Here is an 18,970-nt window from a genome sequence, read left to right on the forward strand (position 1 = left end):
ATATACAAGAAGACGACTTATATTCTGGGTTGGTAGTTGGCTTAGTCACAAGATCATGTGAAATCTACAATATAAACTGACCGTTACTGATATTATTCAAATGATTTTACTAATTGGATAATATTTGTGTATTTAATAATGTGTTGTGCGAGACTCTAGAATATTCTGCTATATTTGTAATACACAGCATGTTTTGCTTATTAATTGTTTAATAGGCAAAATGATATGTGTACAGGCCTAGCATTTTTTAATTTTAATTTTCATTTTTAGAGCATGTTTAGATTGATTCAGGAGTGTAGTACGGAATATCTACCTATAGTGACACAATGCTATTTTAGCGAGTGGCAAAAATTGGAATTAATTGACGTCGTAGTATTTTCTGTTATAGCTATATTCTTTACAAATTTCTACAAGATATTGCACAAAAGTTGTATGAGTCAGTGATTTAGATTAGTGTGTATGTCATTGATATTTACACATGAAACGAAATCGGACTATTGGAATTAAATTATGTTGAATAATACACTTATGATGATTATTCCAATTTTTGTCATGTTACTAACTTGGCTGGGCTAAATAGCTTACCAGTCCTATTCCCATGGAAACAGTGAGTCAGCTCGAATATAGGAGTTAAATAATGGCTTGAACTCGAATTATTTACGTTTTTGAATAAATTACTATACTAAAATGCATTTTACTAGTTAGAACTTTAATTTGTACGTATTTATTTTACATGTAAGTTTTAGAAAACAATTTTATGTGTTCTGTATGAATAGAATAATCATTGTCATTTGTACACAGTTTATTCATAATTCTTTATATACAAATCAAGGATTGGTTGTACGAAACGATATATTTTTAATATCACAATATATATTTGTATATTGATACAAAACCTTTTTGATAATCTTTAGCCAACAAGTATATTGTGCATGTCGGGAATCTATTATAACTTGTTATAGAAATGAAGTATGCGTAATTAATATTATTTGTTATAATTTATTTAATACGATCAACTAATTTCATTCTAGCCCGGTGTTTAATTTTAAAATAACAAAAATTCACGCATTAGTTTCAAATGGTGCACTATTTTATGCACAGACACAAAATTTTAATAATTTGAAAAATGTGGTACTTGTATATATTGTAATATTATTTGGATGTTGACTAAAACAACTAGTCATGCAGCATGTGTACTGCTAAATAGTTATATAAGAAAACATAGATCTGTGTAAATTAAAATGCAAATAGACTGTGTACTTAACGCTTTGTATATTTAATTTACTTTTTTTTTACACACAACTCGTTGTAAAATTCATTTCTGTTTATTTATAATACACTAAATAAATTATCTTATAGTTGCAAATTTTACTTTTGATTTCTTAATTTTTGTTTGAAATTATCTGCAGGTGTCTTACTTAGCCGTTTTGTTCCTTACGTTGCACTGCTGTAATACATATACGATTCTTCAAACGATGTACAAGAAAAATCGGGGTGCATTGAAGTTGCGCTACAAATTGCGAGCTATCGCGTACCGGCTGTCTAATGAAATTGCAGTTTTGGTACGTGATGATAGAGTCTAAGATATCATTAAAGCAAGGCTAGGCTTCCAAAAATTATTCATCAACAATCACCATTATGGCAGACTGTGTATTGTCCGAGGGTTTTTAAGTGCATTCTTAATCTATGGCAATTCTCAGTTTTAAAGCTGGAGATCTAATTGTTTTATTTTTTATAGTGACGTCATTGGCTTTATGGGAAAAATTTGGAGAATGTGATAACATAGTTGGATATGACGGTATCGCCTTGAATAAAAATATTGAGTTGGCTTCTTTAATACAATACAAGTTTTTTATGTTAAATTAGTAATCAAAAGAGACATTAAGCAGACAATCAAAAACAATACGAGATCGTGAATTTTGTTAATGTTTTGGTTAGTTATACATAATTCTATCTGACGTGAATGTGAACACATAATATTTTATTCTCTTCATTACTGTTGAGTTATGAGCTATTAAAAATTTATTAATAATGATGTCCGATATCTTTGGATGTTAGTTTATTTGTATAAAACAAAAGTTTTGCTTTAACAGTGATTGTTTTCAAATAATATTTCATTGTTTGAATTGTTTTACGTTTTGAAAACCAGAGGTGAGAGTTTCAAATCGATGTTTGAGTAATTTCAATACATATATATTTAGTCATTACAACTAAAAATGAGAATTGTGCGTAAACATGCACGTCTACTACAATTATAACTGACCGGAGTATACGAAATTTACGACCTCCAATGTTTCAGTTGTCCGTTCAACGTGAAGTGCCCCATACACCATTTATCCCGACAGATGTTCGTTAACAAATTTATAATGTCCTTATTGAAGTTTTACGAGAATAAATTGAGTCTTGAGGCAATTTCGTCGTTTCCTCTCTGTATAAACGTTCTATAATTTGTTCACATCAATTACTATCGCCTATAATATGAAATCATAATATGATTATTTGTGTATACCTCGACAATGTTTAAATATTTCGTGACAAGAATAAGAAGCACATCGGTACGTTTCAAAAAGTAGGTGCTTTGTTTTGTCCGTTTTGATTTGGGTTTTTGCTTAATTTATGTTTGCATTTTTTATAGCCACAAAATATGTAAATGTAGCTTTTAGGCTTACGTTTATTTGGAGTTTTGTGTTGGTCACAATGTTTTTACACCTGTTAAGATAGTAGAACCAGGCTTTTTATCTTTCAGTTCTGCTGATTTTTTAATTTATCTTTAATAATTGCAGGATCAGAAATGGAGGCAAAATAAACTGGACACAAAGCAGGAATAACGTTACAAGTAGTTTGGTTATCTCGTCGATAAATATATTCGATTTTATTATCATTATAGTATTTTCATAACGAAAGATATTTGTATTATTGATATTATGTATCTTTTATGTAAATATAGCTGTTAAATAAAAGTATGTCGTAGTATTTATTACTCATTTATTGTTTCATAAAAAACAAAATGTTTTCACTGAAACATCAATATTTTTTTATAAATAATAATTTTACTTCCCTTTACATTGAATGTCACTCTTAAAACTAATTACTATTTCGTTTATATACATTTATTTACAACCAAATAACTGTCAAACAAAACAAAAAAGACCAGTCTTGAATTTTTTGTGGCAGAATACGAAATTTATTCTTCATATGCTTCTCCATCACTCCCACTGCATGAATTATGTTCATAATCAGTTGTGTCTAATCTAGGTTTTTTTATGAGTAAGCCTTGTCTCTGAAGTTTCTCCAAAGCCGCTATTGTATCATTTTTAGGCGTATTAACATTTTCACATTTCTCTTCCACCTGTTTCGATTGCTGTGAACTTGTTTTGACTATCTTGAGGCCCGACACTCCACTCAATTTAGCTATGTGCTGTTGAGACGACGAACTGGATTCCGATCTTGTTTGAGACGTTGAACCAGTGCTATTTAATACTTTTGTTACATTTGTGATACTAGACTTGCTTTGTGAACATGAATACTGCATCGTTCCATCTTCGCTCATATCCGGTATGTCTTGTACAGGTATAAGAGATTCTTTTGGTTTTTTGAAACAACTAAAATGACCAGAGGCTTCCTCAGATTGCCTTTTTGTGTTATTCGTTAGTTGGGGCGAAATCTTTAGAGGTCTGTTTTGAGTATAAGGACGGGGTTGGTTTTGAGCTTGAGGTGCAATTTTACGAATATTAGTTGGATTCTGCACTCGTGGCGCACTCTGTCTAGGACGTGCCGAAACTAACATATTAGATGGTCGGATTGCGTTTGTGTTAGAAGATACTAATTGAGGAGGAACAGAATTTCGCACTTTAGTACCAATCGCTGGTGAAGGTTGTCTTATTGGAGAGGCTCTCATGATATTCGAGGGCTTATTGATTATTTTTTGGGGTCTTATAGTTGGCCTTGATATATTTTGACTCGTATTCTGAACTTCCTGAGTATTAACAGTTCGAATTGTTTTTGTAACTGTAGTTGTTATTTCTTCAATGACAGTTTGCGATTGATATGTTTTGACAGTTTTAACAGTACTAATTTGATTGGATGACGAACTTGCCTTTTGACTAGATTGAACGTTTTTACTAATTTGTTTCTCTTGATTTACAGTTTTCGACGTTGAAGGTTTAGATGCATTTGTAACATTTCTCGCTGTATCAGATACTTTATCATTTGTCTTTATTTCATCGTCTGAAATTGTATTTCCTTGGCGTACAGGTTTTATTGTTAGTTCACTTAAGTGGCTTATGTTAGATTTTTGCGGCTTAGTAGGCGGTTTGAGATGTTGATTCGTTTTTACGATAGGATTTATTTTAATTTGACTCTCAATATCTGGAAAATTTTCGTCTATATCATCCTCATTTGGTATTTCCTCATCACTGTTATAACTATGGGGCGATTCAACTCTAGCCTGTGATTCTTCTTCCACGTTTTGTTTGTTATCGCTAAAATCTTCTTCATTCAGTTCTGTTATTTTAATTCTACCTTCACTGCAGTCGGAGTCGTGATCTTCATCTGGATTCATTGAATGCCCAATACTATCTGCATCGTTCATCTCCTCAGGTTGAAAATCGGAATTAAATTGAGGAGATTTTTTTGATTTAATTGTTATATGACGTCTTAAATTTTTTATCGTATTCTGGAGATTTTTTTGTTCTTCCAACAATTTATTATTGCCTCGTATAATGTTGACATTTTTCGTTTCATAACTTCGATTTATAACAGTTTTTTTGCATTCTTCTCCTGAATTGGATTTATATGCGGTATAGTTTGAACTCTGTTGGCTCATTGATTTGATTGTGATATTTTTATTCAATCCGCGTAAATCATGCGTAGATGTTGGTTTAACGATGTTTTTATTGGGAATTTTTACTGGCTTACTTGCGTTATTTTGATGAGTTTTTACAATATGCTCACTGTCAGCATCACTATCTGAATCATCAATATTTAAAATCTCTATAATATTATCTTTTTTAGGGTTAACAGTTTCTTTTTTAACACTAACATTTATAGGAATTTTTTCTTTCACAGGTTTTTGTGATAAGGGAATATTTTTAGTTATCGGAATAGATTTAGCTGTAACATTTGTCAATCGTTTTAAAATATCCACATTTCTCTGAGAAGCCATAGATATTGAATTATTTTTTGTTTCAGTTGTATATTCGTTAGATGGAGTTTTTGTTGGTATAACTTTCGTGTTATTTCGCTGTTGTTTTACACATACAGGTGGTTGTTGTAAAGGGTCGTTATCTGCATTTTCATTTTCATCAGCACTCATAAAATCTTTTTCATCATTATCGTCATCAGATCCAAGGTTTTGATTTAAAGGTGGCGACGAATTTGTCTGTTTTACTGTTATAAATTTACTCAAGCTTTTTAATGTTTGTAATGATTTATTAGTACAAACATTGACATTTTGTTTTGGCTGCATAGGTTTTTCTCCTGATATTAATGGACTAGGATGTGAGTTTTTAACAACTGAATTTACAGTAATACCTTTATTTAAATTCAATGATTTCAAGGCATTACTCTTAATTGTACTCTCGTCTATTTTTTCGGGTGCTTCATCATCATCCGTATTACTTTCTTGAATGCTTTTTTTGTTTATCTCGGAATTTTCTAATTCATTTTGTATTTGCTGCTCATTTGTTACTTTATTGTTTGTTTCACTAAGAGATTTTATAGTTAATTGTGAGCCCATGTTCTCTAAACTATTTAAAGGGGTATCAATTTTCTCTAGAGTCTCTTCTATATTTGCTGGAATGTTTTCCTCATCATTATTTAATTCATCTATGCATTTATCTGATACAATTGTCTCATCTTGTGAAAGATTTTCTTCTGTTGTTATATTTGCAGGCTCTTCAATTTCCTTATTCCTGTTTTCAATGAGATCACCTTTGCTTTCAATTTGTGTTTCATTTTGCAAATCCATTTCAGGGATCTCCATTTCATGTTTCTCATTCTCTTTTGTGCATATTTGAGACGCATTGTCCAAAGACTTACTATAATCAGATGAAGAATCTATTTTATTGGATTGATAAGTATCCTGCTTATTTTCTGGTTCTGGTATAATAGATTTCTTTACAATTTTTATTTCACTGTTACCATGCCTCAATAATTTTGATATTACATCATTAGGATTTGACAAAACTGAAGCATTTACTTTACTAGTTTGAACAGTTGTTTGATTTTTCTGATCATTTAGAGATGGACTATTTTTATTAGATGGTTTTATTACAATTCCTTGTTTTTTCAACTTAGCCAAATCTGAGTTAAGATTTTTCGTTTCGGCATTGGCTATATTTTTTTTTGTTTTATATTTTTTCTTGAGAACCATTTGTGTAGGAACTTCTTCAATACCTTGTACATTTAAACCATCACCAAAGACATCTTTGTTCATATTTAAAAACTCATCAAATGTTATAGCCTCCTTTTTTGACTTCTTATGTTTTTTATGTTTTTTTGTTTTAATTCTGCCTCTGTCTTCAGGTTCACTCATGGCCATTTCAAGGAAATTGTTCTATAATTGAAAGAAAAAAGTCAGATACTGATAAAAAATTATTAAAATACAAGTCTTATATTAATTTTAATTGCAACTTACAATAGGGTCAACTTTAGCATCTGATAATACTTTTTCCATTATTGGCGGGACAGCTTCCAATGAAAATTCTGCAACTTCACTGACCCTAGAATAATATTTTGATAATGTGAGGTATGTAACAAAATTACAATTTTTTGAGATTTACTTAATTTTACTTAATAAATGTATAACTTACATTTCATTTTGTTCACTATACAAATCTTCTGTGGAATGGAATGTCAGGTGTAATTCATATGCATCTAAATGATAGAAGAATGCCTCACAAAGTGGACAGCGTAAAACATCCTCCGGGGCTTGATTTTCATCGCTATGGTCATCCTCCATATGCTTCTGCAAAATTTAAACATAATTTTTCATATAAAAGACAGAAGAAGGTGAATGAATTTAGAAATTACCAATGAAAATTATTGTTAGTGGCACCTTTATAGTATGTGATGTAAGTTTTTAAGTTGAGCTACATACTAACTAGCTTCCTGTATGCAGTTTTGCCTGTGTTGCAAAACAAAATTCCTGTGGGAGTGATGTTTCACCACAGTAAATGATAAATGTAGGCTATATCACTCTATAGCCTAGTCTCATGAGATAAAAAGCATTTTATATAATTGCTCTGTTTAAGAAAGAAAGACAAACAAACATGTTTTTGCATTTATAACATTGGTTAGGAGTTCTAAAGATGAAACAAATTATTATTTTTATTATTTCATATCACAATCATGAAAAGTTGCCTATAAATATTACAAATTCTAATGAAAATAAATACTAAGACAGTGGACTGCAGTACCCTGCCCCGGGTTTATGCTGTATAAAATGTGTCCCTTTTATATTATAGGTAGAAATACCTATAATATCTTATCATTGGATCTATAAGTTGTTGAATTACAGGGTACTCTTAGATAGAAAGTATATATATACTGCCCTGCAAAACATTTGTTTGATTACCCTAGTCAACTGTATAACAAATACCAAAATAGTCTAGTAAGTGTTCTATTTAAATAAATATAGAATAGTCAATAAGTAACTCACATGTAAATTTACTTTATTGTTATATTCTTCTCCACAAAAAGGGCAGTAGAAAATTGATACCAGCTCCTAAAAAAAAAAATTTAACAATAACAATATTTGCTTGAGTACCTACAAGAATTTGCTTAAGAAAAACAACCATACCTGGTTATAGAATTTAATCTTCTTTGATGATCCAATAGAGTTCAGGTCAGTGTCTTGTCTATGAAAGAATTTATTATGATGTAGCATCGCTGATGGTACATTGAAGTATACACTACAGCTATCGCAGTGAAAATTTTTTTCATTGCCATTTGTTAACCCATCATGGTTTGATTGCAAATGTTTGTTGAACAAATGCTGAAATAATAATATATTATTCTATAGGTGTGTGTATGTACAACTATAATATTTTAACTCAATTCATAGTTGGAAGATGTGGTGGGAGAAATGAAAGTAATGATAACTAAGGTACAGTCAAAACCACAACAATAAAAAAAAATAGTAAAACAGATTACACATATAGAAATATTTAATTGATAGTTTGAATTAAATTACTTATTATTTTTTGTTCATTATCTACAGTTCAGTCTGAAACATACTCGATAAAAATACCTTCATAGTAAAAAGTTTGCCACACCATGGACAAAAATACTTGGCATCATGGTCAGGATGCACTTTGTGTTTATGTGTAATTGCCTTTGATATTGTGGGAAAAACTTCTTCACAAACATCACAACCCACTAACTCATTGTCGTCTGTTTTTTCAGTGGAACTTGGGACTTCATTTTGTGTTTTATTCTTATTCTTAGAACTTTTATCAAATAAAGGATCGCCGTGTTTCCTTAAATATATAAACACAATAATTATTTACAGAAAAAATCTATAAATAGGCATTCTTCTATATATCTAGTTAGTATCTAGTAATTGAAAGTATACAAAGCAAGCAATTTTTTTACCTAAAGTGTTCCTGTAATATTTCTTTGTCGTTAAATACCTCATTGCAAAAAACACACTTTAAGTTATCGATTGATGTCATGCTGAAGAAAAAATCTTATTCTATTTTAATAAATGTTATCTTCTGTGTTTATCATGCCATAATACACAAATTTCTTATGCTTCATTCATGAATTTTAAGGCTTAAATATTTTCAAAATGTCCGGTTTCAGATACATAAGCCCATCTCTCAATGCGTTTTGTAGAGATTTGACTAGGTAAGTAAATAATTATTTCTTTTCACAAAGCGGCAGAAAACGCCAAAATACAATCGGCCATATTTTATGTTGCTATTTTAAAACAGATTAAAAATGAAACGATAGAACTTCAAAGACACGATATGGTCTGCCATAAAAGACGTCTCGCGAAAGGAGAGTTGAAAGTGCCTCCAGCGTTGCCAGTATTATTCAATTTAAATAACATGTTATAAAAGTAGTATAAAAAGTACCGCTTCAATGTTTGTGTTGAGTATAAATGAAGATTTTTAGATCGGGAAAAAATATGACATCACCGTATAACGTTCATTGTGTTAAATCAGATATTGAGCAACCATAGTTCATTTATCAATACGCCACATACATATCTATACCGGTAGTAGAAATAGTCGATGTAATCCTTCCTTTCATCAGACGCCATATTTTTCCAAAGGGTTAAAGTCGCAGTAGTATATTTACTGCTGTACTGGCATCTTTCTCTACAATATGTCCGACCTGTCAAATTTAGTTCATATTTTCACAGTAGGACTTATTTCGTGGCAAGCTCACTACCTATACATTGACATTTAGAGCTACCATAAACTTCATTTAAATATTTAAAAAAACAACGATATTATTATTAAACAAGAATAATTCTCTATTCCAATATCTTATATACATACTTATATTTTATAGACGTATAATCGAAGGCTTGCCAGTGCCTATCAGATAAAAATTAAGGTTGTTAACCTTGAAAATATTATCATTCTATAGTAGTGAGCTGTTTACGTAGCTCACTCACACAAATACTTCATTCACGGCAATATTTAGTATCAGTCGAACTTTGGTCGTATAAAATGACTCGATTATCTTGTTTAATACATATATCGAAGCGCTTATATTCTGGAACTTCTGGAAAAATAAAAGCAAGAAAGTATGTTTTAACAAAATATTTTCAAGGAGAACCAAAAGAAAGTGACTTTAAAATTGTTGAACAGGAACTTCCGGATTTAAAAAATGGGGGTAAGTAAGCCTTACAAATAAATTATTCCTATTGCATATATTATAACTAAGTGGGTGTATAATATTTTCCATATTAAACACCTACTAAGTGATAACAAAAATGTGAAAATTACTGTGACTGTTTATCTCTTCTAGACTATTAAACTACTGAACCGATATGGATAAAAATTTTGTTAATTTTTATTATTTATTTAGTAAAGATATATTTGAGACCCGAGAAAGGACAAAGGACAGTTTTAGAGAACGATAACGGGAACAGTATGGGTGGAAATTTTGGATTTTATCCTGTCTATTGTATCCGGTAAAGAGCGAAAAGCTAGTATATTCTAAATAATGTGGTACTAGAAGTCATTCAAATATATTATTAACACAATATTGTTATTATGTTTAAATAAAATGTATTTATTTAATTAGTAGGTAATAACTAAAATTGGTCTCATTGTTCTCAATTAGTAACTTTTCACATTTTTATATTCATACCTAACCAAGCATGAAGCAGTCGTATCGCATCGGCATTACCAAAGAAGCAGTTAATTTTTAAAGAAAACCCAAAAGAAAAGCCAACTATTTTCGTTTGTTAAACATTTGTTGACTTTACCAGCAATGTTGTAAAATTTGTTTTCAGAAATATTGACTCAAGCAGAATATTTAAGTGTCGACCCATATATGCGAGCGTATATGATAGGTTATAAGCTTCCAACTGACATGATAGGAGGTCAAGTTGCCAAGTATGTATTCATGATATAATTATTTCATTACAAAGATCCTATTTTTAACATATATTCTATATTAACCTAGTGACGCTGACTTCTGCAACATAGGTTGATCTAGTGGCGTACCTACTAATTGGCCAAGCGGGGCAGTGCACCGGGGAAAATAGAATCGAACTCAACTTTTGAAAATTTCTCCCATTAAAAAAAATAGGACAGGTGACAACTCGAGTTTAATCATGCACTGAAAAAAAAAGTTACTGCAGTCAAACGATTCTCGTTTGGCTCGAACCATCTACATATAAGTTTGGATACGGCGAAATGCGCAAAACCGTTAAACTAAGTACCACGTGGGTTTGAAAATGTTTCTTGAGCCAAGCGACATATTTTTGAATGAACTACTCAATGACAAAATTGAGTTCTATTTACTCTAACAATTCTATACGACATTTGTTTTAAGTAATGTAAAATGTTCATTAAAAATCACATTAATTCGTTCAAACAAAATTATGATTAAATTCAAATAAATATTTCATTCTGATAAATATAAACTTAATTTGAGAATCTTGAAAAGAAATAACGTTACTCGCAGTGGGAACCGAACACATACCCATATGTGCGATACCCCAACGCTCTACCACTAGAGCTACGGAAAACTAAAGAAAATAGTAATTAATAAACATTTATGAATTGACCCACATATATTCAAATAGATGTACGCAAATTTGAAACTACATTATTAGCATTTTTAAAGTATTTGTACATTTAATAATTTTATATCAAAAAACCTTACCAGTTTTGATAGCAGTTAGCCCCATTTTTTTATTTGCCCCAGGGCTCTAGGTTACCTAGCTACGCCACTGGATTGATCTATTTAAACGTTATGTTTTATGAGCTTTTATAACTAATGTATGTTTAGCATTTTCTTGATTAGTTTTGTTACGTAGTACTAGTACTTACGACCCAGTTTCGGATTTCCTCTCGAGCAAAAATGACTTGTTTATTAAAAAAAAATCTTTTTGCGTTACCTTGCAATAATCTCAGAGAGACCAGACCATCCATAGCAATAATTAAACAATCGCGATCTAGACTAAAAATTATAACTGTCGTGTTTCTATAAAATTGAAAGTTATTTCTAGAAGCCTTGAAAAATATTTGATGAGATGATGGAATAATGGAAAAATATTTTTATTTGTTTCAGGGTCATAGAGAGTCGAAATGATAAATACCCCGTTGGTAGCTACGTGACAGATTCATTTGGTTGGCGAACTCATACCATCTGTAATCCCGATAAACCGCTAGCCAAAGGGACCATACCACTGGTACAAGTACCAGACCTTAAACCGTATCCCGTGTCTTTAGCTTTGGGTGTACTTGGTATGCCTGGGTATGTTACTATGTTCAATAAAATTTTAGAAATACTAAGTGCCTGTTCATCCTTACTACAGGTTTCATTGAACCCACACCAGTTCTCATAAGGTTTCTTTATTTCTTATGTATAAAAAAATATCGAACGGAACATTATGGTTCCATAATATGATGGATCATGTATAGTTTTGCATACAAGTTCTGATTGATATTACCTACTTTCACATGTATTGTCACAAAAGGGATACTGACTGCAGTAATAATCTCTCGTTTTTCTTTGAAAAAGACATAGTTCTTTTCTTTGTATGAAAATTATATATTTAATTTTCAAATTATATAATATTTAGAAAAACAAAATATCACAAAATATATTTTAAACTTGTATTCTACGTTCGGGTAATAAGTCAAAAAAAAAACATTTTATTTATACTAGGTATATAAAATATGAATTCCTTATGGATTTATTTTATAGGAACACAGCTTACTTTGGACTTAAAGAAATTTGTTGCCCCAAAGCCGGTGAAACTGTTGCGATTACTGGGGCAGCGGGCGCAGTTGGATCACATGTGGGGCAAATTGCCAAGATAATAGGTAGTATACATAGCGATTAATCTTAGGTACCTATATATTTTTCAAAAACCTTTATGTTTATGTAACCATTTATTTGTTAATTGACTTATTACAAATAAATTCCGAATAAGATCAGTAAGGTATGTGTCATGGAGTAGATATCATAATTTATATTTCTACCACTCGGTTAGCTTTGCCCGCGAGCATACGTTTCTATAATAAGGTTTTTTATGGAGTGAATCAATAAAAAATGTCTTAATTTTTTTTAGGTTGCAGAGTCATAGGTTTTGCGGGTTCAGATGAAAAATGTGAGTATTTGGTAAAGGAACTTGGATTCGACCACGCGTTTAACTATAAAAAAGTCGATATTAAAGCAGCACTAAAAGATGCAGCGCCTAATCGTGTCGATTGTTATTTCGATAATGTAAGATACAATTGTACTTGATATATATTTACTGAAACAAACATTACCATTACCATATAAAATACATAATTATTTCAGGTTGGAGGTGATATAAGTTATACTATAATGAATCACATGAACAAATATGGTAGGGTGGCTATCTGTGGATCTATCTCATCATATAATGACGTGAAAACTCCAAAAGGTTAGACTAATTTTTGAAGTTCTATCCTGTTCTAGGTACGATTTTGATTTTTCTTTTACATTTAATTTTACAGTGAAAATATTGCAACCGATAATCGTTTTAAGAGAATTAAAAGTGGAAGGATTTTTGGTCAATAGATGGACAGACAGGTGGAATGAGGGAATAAGCATGAATCTAAAATGGCTGCAAGAAGGCAAATTAAAGTACCAAGAGAAAACATATCATGGATTTGATAATATGGTGGGAGCTCTTAATGGAATGTTAAGGGGCGAGAATTTAGGAAAAGCTGTGGTTAAAGTAAACTGAGAGACTTATTAACCTGTTTATTTTTTTAATTAAAGTATTTATTTTAAAATAATGTATCTCTAGAATTTTTCATTTAAAATAATGCACGGTGAAGGTAAACCACCCCACAGCGTATCGGCGTAAAATAGTAGCATGCTACTGTGTTTCGTTCGGTGAGTGGGGCGCCGGAAGCCATTTTCCGTTTCCCCACCGTTCGTTTAATCGCGTCGTCAATTCTTTCCTTATCCCTTCTCCCTTAAAAGGGGGCAACAAATATGCTGAAATATGCTGAGTCCTACCTCGGGTGGTGGTTATCGGTTACCATGGGTGTGGCGATCGCTTATATATTAAATACACATAAATACATTCTGGCATTCCTTACTGGCAACCTAACCTAACCTAACGTCGCGTTTGACTGAGCTGATTGAAATCTAATCAATTTTGAAGAGTATCTACAATTTATATAAGCAAATTGATCGTACTAAATTAGTGATACTTGGGGCTAAATTTTCACAACAACAACCTATCGCTCATCTATTGCATACTCCCTTAAAATAAATCTAATTTTTCTTCAGGCAGTATATACGGAACCCTGAGTGTCGCGAATCTGACTAGCACTTGAGATAGATTTTTATTCATATTAACTATATGTGATACTATTACCTATCGATCATAATAATTTCCTTTACCAAACAAATGTTTCAAAATTTGGATTGAAAACTTCGCGATCCCTTAAGCACTACTATTTGCTTATATATCTTGCTAGCTTTTGCCGCGGATTTGCACGGGTTAAATTCGGAGTACTTTAATAGATGTTATTATTATATATAAACATTCCTCTTGAATCACTCTATCTATTATAAAAATACCCTAAAAATCCGTTGTGCAGTTTTAAAGATCTAATCATACATACATACATATATAGGGACAGACGCTGCAAGTGACTTTGCTGTATACTATGTATTAAGGAAAGTCGCTTCCCACGATTATATTATGATAAGAAAAATAAAGTCTTAAAAAATCCTTAGAAATATCCCAATGGAATCATAAGGGTGTCTGGCAAGGGGTTGCCACGATGTTAAGTGGCTGGCAATGAATAATGCAATTTTTACCAAAAATATTGTACATTATTACTTGATCTATTTAGATCAGTATTTTTTAGTGACGTTTACCTGCCAAACTTCATAAAGGTTCATCGTTCTTATCTGTGTTAGAAGCAAACGCTGACCAACATTTAAGTTTTTTTTTTAATAACTTAGGTCTGGGGTTCAACGGCTCTTGGTCTATATGTACCTATAATATGATGTAATATATATCGTCTATGCGATTACGGCATGAATAGCAGAAAAATTTGACATTGACATATTAAGATTAAGAGTGCAGAGCAGTATTATTATACTACTCTTTGGTACAGAGACTTGAGAGTATCTAATATCTATTGTAAAGTTTACCGCATGTTTACCGATTGTTCACGTGCGACCGGTGACGTGCGTGATAACTGTTTTGTTTTGGTGCAGTTCTGAATTCAGTTAGATTTGAACCATAACTCAAAGACAATCAACATATAATTTAATTCACATGTACCTACCATTGATTCATAATTTTGTTATAAAACTGTATTTCAATAGATAATATCTAACGAGGTCTCACAAATTACATTTTATTGAGTTGTAAATTAATAGGAAACATGCAGATCTCAAGTTTGATTAGTAATTATTCTATAAATAGTGATAATATAGTTAACGTTACCGTATTTGATTCTCCTGTTGGAAAAGTAATAGCGGCAGGTGATGTCGAGTTTATATATTTTGTTTGTTTTGAAGACTCCAAGAATGTTGATAAAATATTTAAAACAGTGTCAGAAGAATTATCTTGCTCATTCAAAGAAGACAAGAATAAATTGCTGGAAACATTAGAAGATGAATTTAGACAGTACTTTGAAGGAACACTCAAGAAATTTACTGTTCCTATTAAAACATTTGGTTCTGATTTCCAAAAGGTATGTTTTGTTCTTTTATATCTAAAAATTAAGAATTTTAGTAAGATAAATCAATAACATATAGATTTTATTATTTTAGGAAGTATGGAATAAACTGTCTGAACTGCCATATGGATCAACACAGACATATGGTGATATAGCACAAGCCCTGGGCAGATCGGGAGGTCATGCTCGAGCAATAGGAGCTGCTTGTGGAGCCAATTCTCATTTCATAATAATCCCATGCCACAGAATAGTAGCTTCTGCATCTAAAGGAGGTTTTAGTGGTGGTCTGGATAGGAAAGAGTGGTTGTTGGAACATGAAAAACTTTATGCTGAATGATGCTTGGATAAAAATAAAAATTCTTTTTATTACACTCCATATTTCATTTCATGAAACTAATATATTTTTTGGTACATAATAAAAAATATATATATTTACACTTATATTTAAATTAATTTTATTTAAATAAGGAAACATGTAATTTAAAGATATAGTAATGTGTTACTATCTAAAAAGGCACTATATATTAAATTTTTGTTGAATACTGGGTCAATCGTATAACTTTTATATCTCTAAAGTATGTTTTCATTGCCTCTCAAATTTTTATAAATTGCATTTAATACTATAAATATAAAAAAGAGAAACTGCCTATCCCATTCTTCACTCATAAAAACTTATCTATCAAGTTATTGTTTTGCATGGTGTCAGCTAAAATCATAGTTAAGAAATGATTTTACTTAAACAATTTTGCTATCAAAAAATATGTATAAGTTACATAAATTGCTTAATTATATTAATAAGTACAAAGTTTATAATATTACTAAGTTCAAAGTTGTGAATGACAATAATACAATCAGCACAAGTAGGTAATATCTGCATGCACAGTCCTACCTATGCATTCATTAAAAACAATTTACTAACTTCCTCCAACTCTGTATTTAACAATTCAAAGGCGGATGTTACTGCTATTCTAAAAAATTGACCTAAGATTGAATAACAATCAAGCATAACCTCGCCGGTTGAGATTGTAGTAGAGTCCCTTGAGCGCGAGCAGGCGGTCGTGCGTGCCGCTCTCAGCGACGCGGCCGGCGTGCAGCACGCAGATGCGGTCGGCGTCGCGCACGGTGCTGAGCCGGTGCGCGATCATCACGCACGTGCGCCCCGCCTTCGCCGCGTCCAGCGCCTCTTGTACCACCTGCACAAAATTTAAACTCAAACGTTAGAACTTCGATAATTGAAATACTACAAGTGTATGATTATGATGGGATTGGGTCACAATATTGGACGAAATTGAAAATTCGTTTCTCACATGAATGATTATTTTATAATTTTTCGTAGTTTTGTGTTTTTCGCTTTACTGCAACAGTTGGCGGCTAATGAGTGAACTCATGAATTTGTCTATATATTCCCCTCTTTCTATAGTTACTATATTATATTCCTAAAGGAAAATTCTGGAGAACATTTATTTTCGTTAATACATTGATTATATTAATTTATTCTTTTGGCTTGTTACTTTATGACTCAGTGGGTTCTCAACCGATTGACACGATTCTTTCTGTATTTCATAGGGAATTGTTGTCATTTGGTCCCATTTTAAAATTTGGAATAGTAACTACTCCCAGGGACGTCGGTGACCTTTTGTAGGAAATAATTCATCATCAGCCCATATATGTTCCCACTGCTGGGACACAGGCCTCCTATGAGGCAGGAAATTATTACTTCTATGTTATTTTATGAAAGTTGTAAATTGTGTGCGACATCCAATGTCAAGGGTTTAAATACCAATTTCATTGTATTTTTCAGTTTCAGTTTCATTTTTGTAGTAAAACTTACCTTTTCACTTTCTGTATCTAGAGCACTGGTAGCTTCGTCTAGTAGAAGCATCTTAGGTCGGCGGATCAAAGCTCTAGCGATTGCTACTCTTTGTTTTTGTCCGCCCGATAGTTGAGTTCCTTTAGAACCAATATTGGTGTCGTAACCCTGAAATATGTTTTTGTATCACTACCTAGTACCTATACACGTTACACAATTTAAACATTTTTTTATGCACGTTTAACAATAAATGGGATCAGAAAATTTAATCTTCATGAAATATATGAAACTGTGTGGATTGCGTTCCCAATTTTGCTAAAATAAAAATTTGATAACGCTGCATATGAAGTTGCAAGTTTATGTTTGTTTTTTTTATTTTTGTATTTTTTTTGGAAAGACAGTTTAATACAAATTGCTTGTTTATTCATAACCACTTACCGCTGGGAGGGACACAATGAAATTGTGTATATTGGCTTGTTTGGCAGCTTCTATCACTTCGTCCATACTGGGGATCCGGGAATTGTCACCGTATGCAATGTTCTCTCCGATCGTGCGATCAAATAAGACAGGTTCTTGTTGTACAAATCCAATAGTTTGTCTTAGATCGGCGAGCTTTAATTTCGGTAGAGAAATGCCGTTTTGCGCCTAAAATTATGAGATAGAGCTTATATTTGAATGGCGCCTTGATTAACTGAAGGAGTATTTTACTGGCATCAAGATTGATTAATACATTCATCAATTAACACCTGTTTTGTCCAGACAAAACAAAACATATGCAAAATGTGCATAATTGGTTAGTTAGGTGTTAAAAACATAAAAATAGCAAAAATAATGCCTTTCGAAAAAGAAAAACTAAACATTTTGAAGAAACCAATCAAAGAGCACGAGCACCCTACCACAATGCCTTCGTCAGGATCATAATATCTTTCCAACAGCTGGATGATGGTACTTTTACCGCAACCACTTGCTCCAACTAAGGCCACTGTTTTTCCATTTTCTATTTCCAGATCCAAACTACTCAAGACCTCTATGAGCGGTCGCGTTGGATACCTGAAGCTAACATTTTGTAGGCTAGCCTCTCCAGTGCCTCTCTAAAAAAATAGACTTAGCGATCATATTACAAAATATTTACTAATTCGTAATAGTTTGATTGCATTACATTTTAAATCGAAATTCACATAATGTTGGGGTTGTTTATAAGATACTTCTGTTTTTAGATTTATTACAAATTTTCTTCAGCTTCGCTTGTGTTGTTCGCTCGCTATCTATTAGTGAAAACATTATGAAAATCAGTCCAGTAGTTTTTGAGTTTATCGCAATCATAAAGACAGGCAGACGCGGCGAATGTCTTTGTTTCATAAAATGTTGTGGAGTTTAGCATTGTGTATGGATTACGCTTTTATAAGCAACATAAATTATTTTTCATTAAATCAATTGTAGGTATAGTTTCTGTGTCTGTTATATCGTTTATTGGCGTTTATACTTACGAAATTTTCCACAGCAGGTTTTTGTGGATCTTGGATCTTAGATTCCCGGTCCAAGAGGATCATAACACGTCTTGCAGCTTTAATTCCTTTCTGGAAATTTGGCGCAAAAGCAAACGCTTGTGTAGCTGAGGCGGAACCCATGAGCAATGCTTGTGCAGACCTAAAATGTATATGAATTATGCAGTTTTTACGAGTATTATTTGTAAGAAAATATGTGTAAATTTATAATCCCTACTAATATTATAAATGCGAAAGTAACTCTGTCTGTCTGTCTGTCTGTTACGCTTTCACGCCTAAAC

The 18,970-nt window shown here is 31.9% G+C and overlaps 5 protein-coding genes across 6 annotated transcripts in view; 3 read left to right on the forward strand and 2 right to left on the reverse strand.

The window, feature by feature from the left end:
* LOC119830984 (transmembrane protein 120 homolog) overlaps positions 1-2,971 on the forward strand; it is a 9,167-nt gene extending 6,196 nt beyond the window's left edge. The window contains exons 8-9 of one of the 2 annotated variants that reach the window (XM_038354179.1): positions 1,410-1,562; positions 2,784-2,971. In XM_038354179.1, coding sequence (XP_038210107.1) covers positions 1,410-1,562; positions 2,784-2,828 — 198 coding nt within the window. In that variant the 3' untranslated portion in view covers positions 2,829-2,971. The remainder of the gene's footprint in view (positions 1-1,409; positions 1,563-2,783) is intronic. The other variant, XM_038354180.1, reaches the window with a different exon arrangement.
* A 190-nt stretch (positions 2,972-3,161) lies between these two features.
* LOC119830983 (putative uncharacterized protein DDB_G0282133) lies at positions 3,162-8,979 on the reverse strand. The gene is made up of 7 exons (XM_038354178.1): positions 8,596-8,979; positions 8,252-8,480; positions 7,802-7,996; positions 7,661-7,726; positions 6,813-6,967; positions 6,638-6,722; positions 3,162-6,556 (listed from the first exon to the last, which is right to left on the reverse strand). The coding sequence occupies exons 1-7, from the start codon at positions 8,673-8,675 to the stop codon at positions 3,185-3,187; spliced, it is 4,182 nt and encodes a 1,393-aa protein (XP_038210106.1). The 5' UTR covers positions 8,676-8,979; the 3' UTR covers positions 3,162-3,184.
* A 569-nt stretch (positions 8,980-9,548) lies between these two features.
* On the forward strand, positions 9,549-13,467 carry LOC119830685 (prostaglandin reductase 1-like). The gene is made up of 7 exons (XM_038353777.1): positions 9,549-9,849; positions 10,475-10,577; positions 11,761-11,946; positions 12,400-12,518; positions 12,767-12,921; positions 13,000-13,105; positions 13,179-13,467. Exons 1-7 carry the CDS (start codon positions 9,684-9,686, stop codon positions 13,409-13,411), a joined length of 1,068 nt encoding a protein of 355 aa, XP_038209705.1. The 5' UTR covers positions 9,549-9,683; the 3' UTR covers positions 13,412-13,467.
* A 1,317-nt stretch (positions 13,468-14,784) lies between these two features.
* Positions 14,785-15,745, forward strand: LOC119830686 (methylated-DNA--protein-cysteine methyltransferase). The gene is made up of 2 exons (XM_038353778.1): positions 14,785-15,389; positions 15,469-15,745. Exons 1-2 carry the CDS (start codon positions 15,078-15,080, stop codon positions 15,709-15,711), a joined length of 555 nt encoding a protein of 184 aa, XP_038209706.1. The 5' UTR covers positions 14,785-15,077; the 3' UTR covers positions 15,712-15,745.
* A 21-nt stretch (positions 15,746-15,766) lies between these two features.
* Positions 15,767-18,970, reverse strand: part of LOC119830684 (ATP-dependent translocase ABCB1-like) — a 14,441-nt gene continuing 11,237 nt past the window's right edge. Inside the window, exons 19-23 of the mRNA XM_038353776.1 lie at positions 18,672-18,831; positions 18,081-18,275; positions 17,623-17,829; positions 17,206-17,352; positions 15,767-16,567 (exon numbers count right to left, since the gene is read on the reverse strand). Coding sequence (XP_038209704.1) covers positions 16,373-16,567; positions 17,206-17,352; positions 17,623-17,829; positions 18,081-18,275; positions 18,672-18,831 — 904 coding nt within the window. The 3' untranslated portion in view covers positions 15,767-16,372. The remainder of the gene's footprint in view (positions 16,568-17,205; positions 17,353-17,622; positions 17,830-18,080; positions 18,276-18,671; positions 18,832-18,970) is intronic.

The sequence above is a fragment of the Zerene cesonia genome, chromosome 12, assembly GCF_012273895.1.
Source record: "Zerene cesonia ecotype Mississippi chromosome 12, Zerene_cesonia_1.1, whole genome shotgun sequence".
NCBI classification, from domain to species: domain Eukaryota; kingdom Metazoa; phylum Arthropoda; class Insecta; order Lepidoptera; family Pieridae; genus Zerene; species Zerene cesonia.

What these genes read in the sequence shown, in the direction of transcription:
- LOC119830983 (XM_038354178.1), bottom strand. Translation starts at nt 8,675, where the DNA reads ATGACATCAATCGATAACTTAAAGTGTGTTTTTTGCAATGAGGTATTT. An exon ending in GCAAACTTTTTACTATGAAG is followed by an intron (nt 7,997 to 8,251) that starts GTATTTTTATCG and finishes TTATTATTTCAG; the next exon opens with CATTTGTTCAACAAACATTT. An exon ending in TATAGTGAACAAAATGAAAT is followed by an intron (nt 6,723 to 6,812) that starts GTAAGTTATACA and finishes ATATTATTCTAG; the next exon opens with GGTCAGTGAAGTTGCAGAAT.
- LOC119830685 (XM_038353777.1), top strand. Translation starts at nt 9,684, where the DNA reads ATGACTCGATTATCTTGTTTAATACATATATCGAAGCGCTTATATTCT. An exon ending in TCCGGATTTAAAAAATGGGG is followed by an intron (nt 9,850 to 10,474) that starts GTAAGTAAGCCT and finishes ATTTGTTTTCAG; the next exon opens with AAATATTGACTCAAGCAGAA. An exon ending in TCGATTGTTATTTCGATAAT is followed by an intron (nt 12,922 to 12,999) that starts GTAAGATACAAT and finishes TAATTATTTCAG; the next exon opens with GTTGGAGGTGATATAAGTTA.
- LOC119830686 (XM_038353778.1), top strand. Translation starts at nt 15,078, where the DNA reads ATGCAGATCTCAAGTTTGATTAGTAATTATTCTATAAATAGTGATAAT. An exon ending in TTGGTTCTGATTTCCAAAAG is followed by an intron (nt 15,390 to 15,468) that starts GTATGTTTTGTT and finishes TTATTATTTTAG; the next exon opens with GAAGTATGGAATAAACTGTC.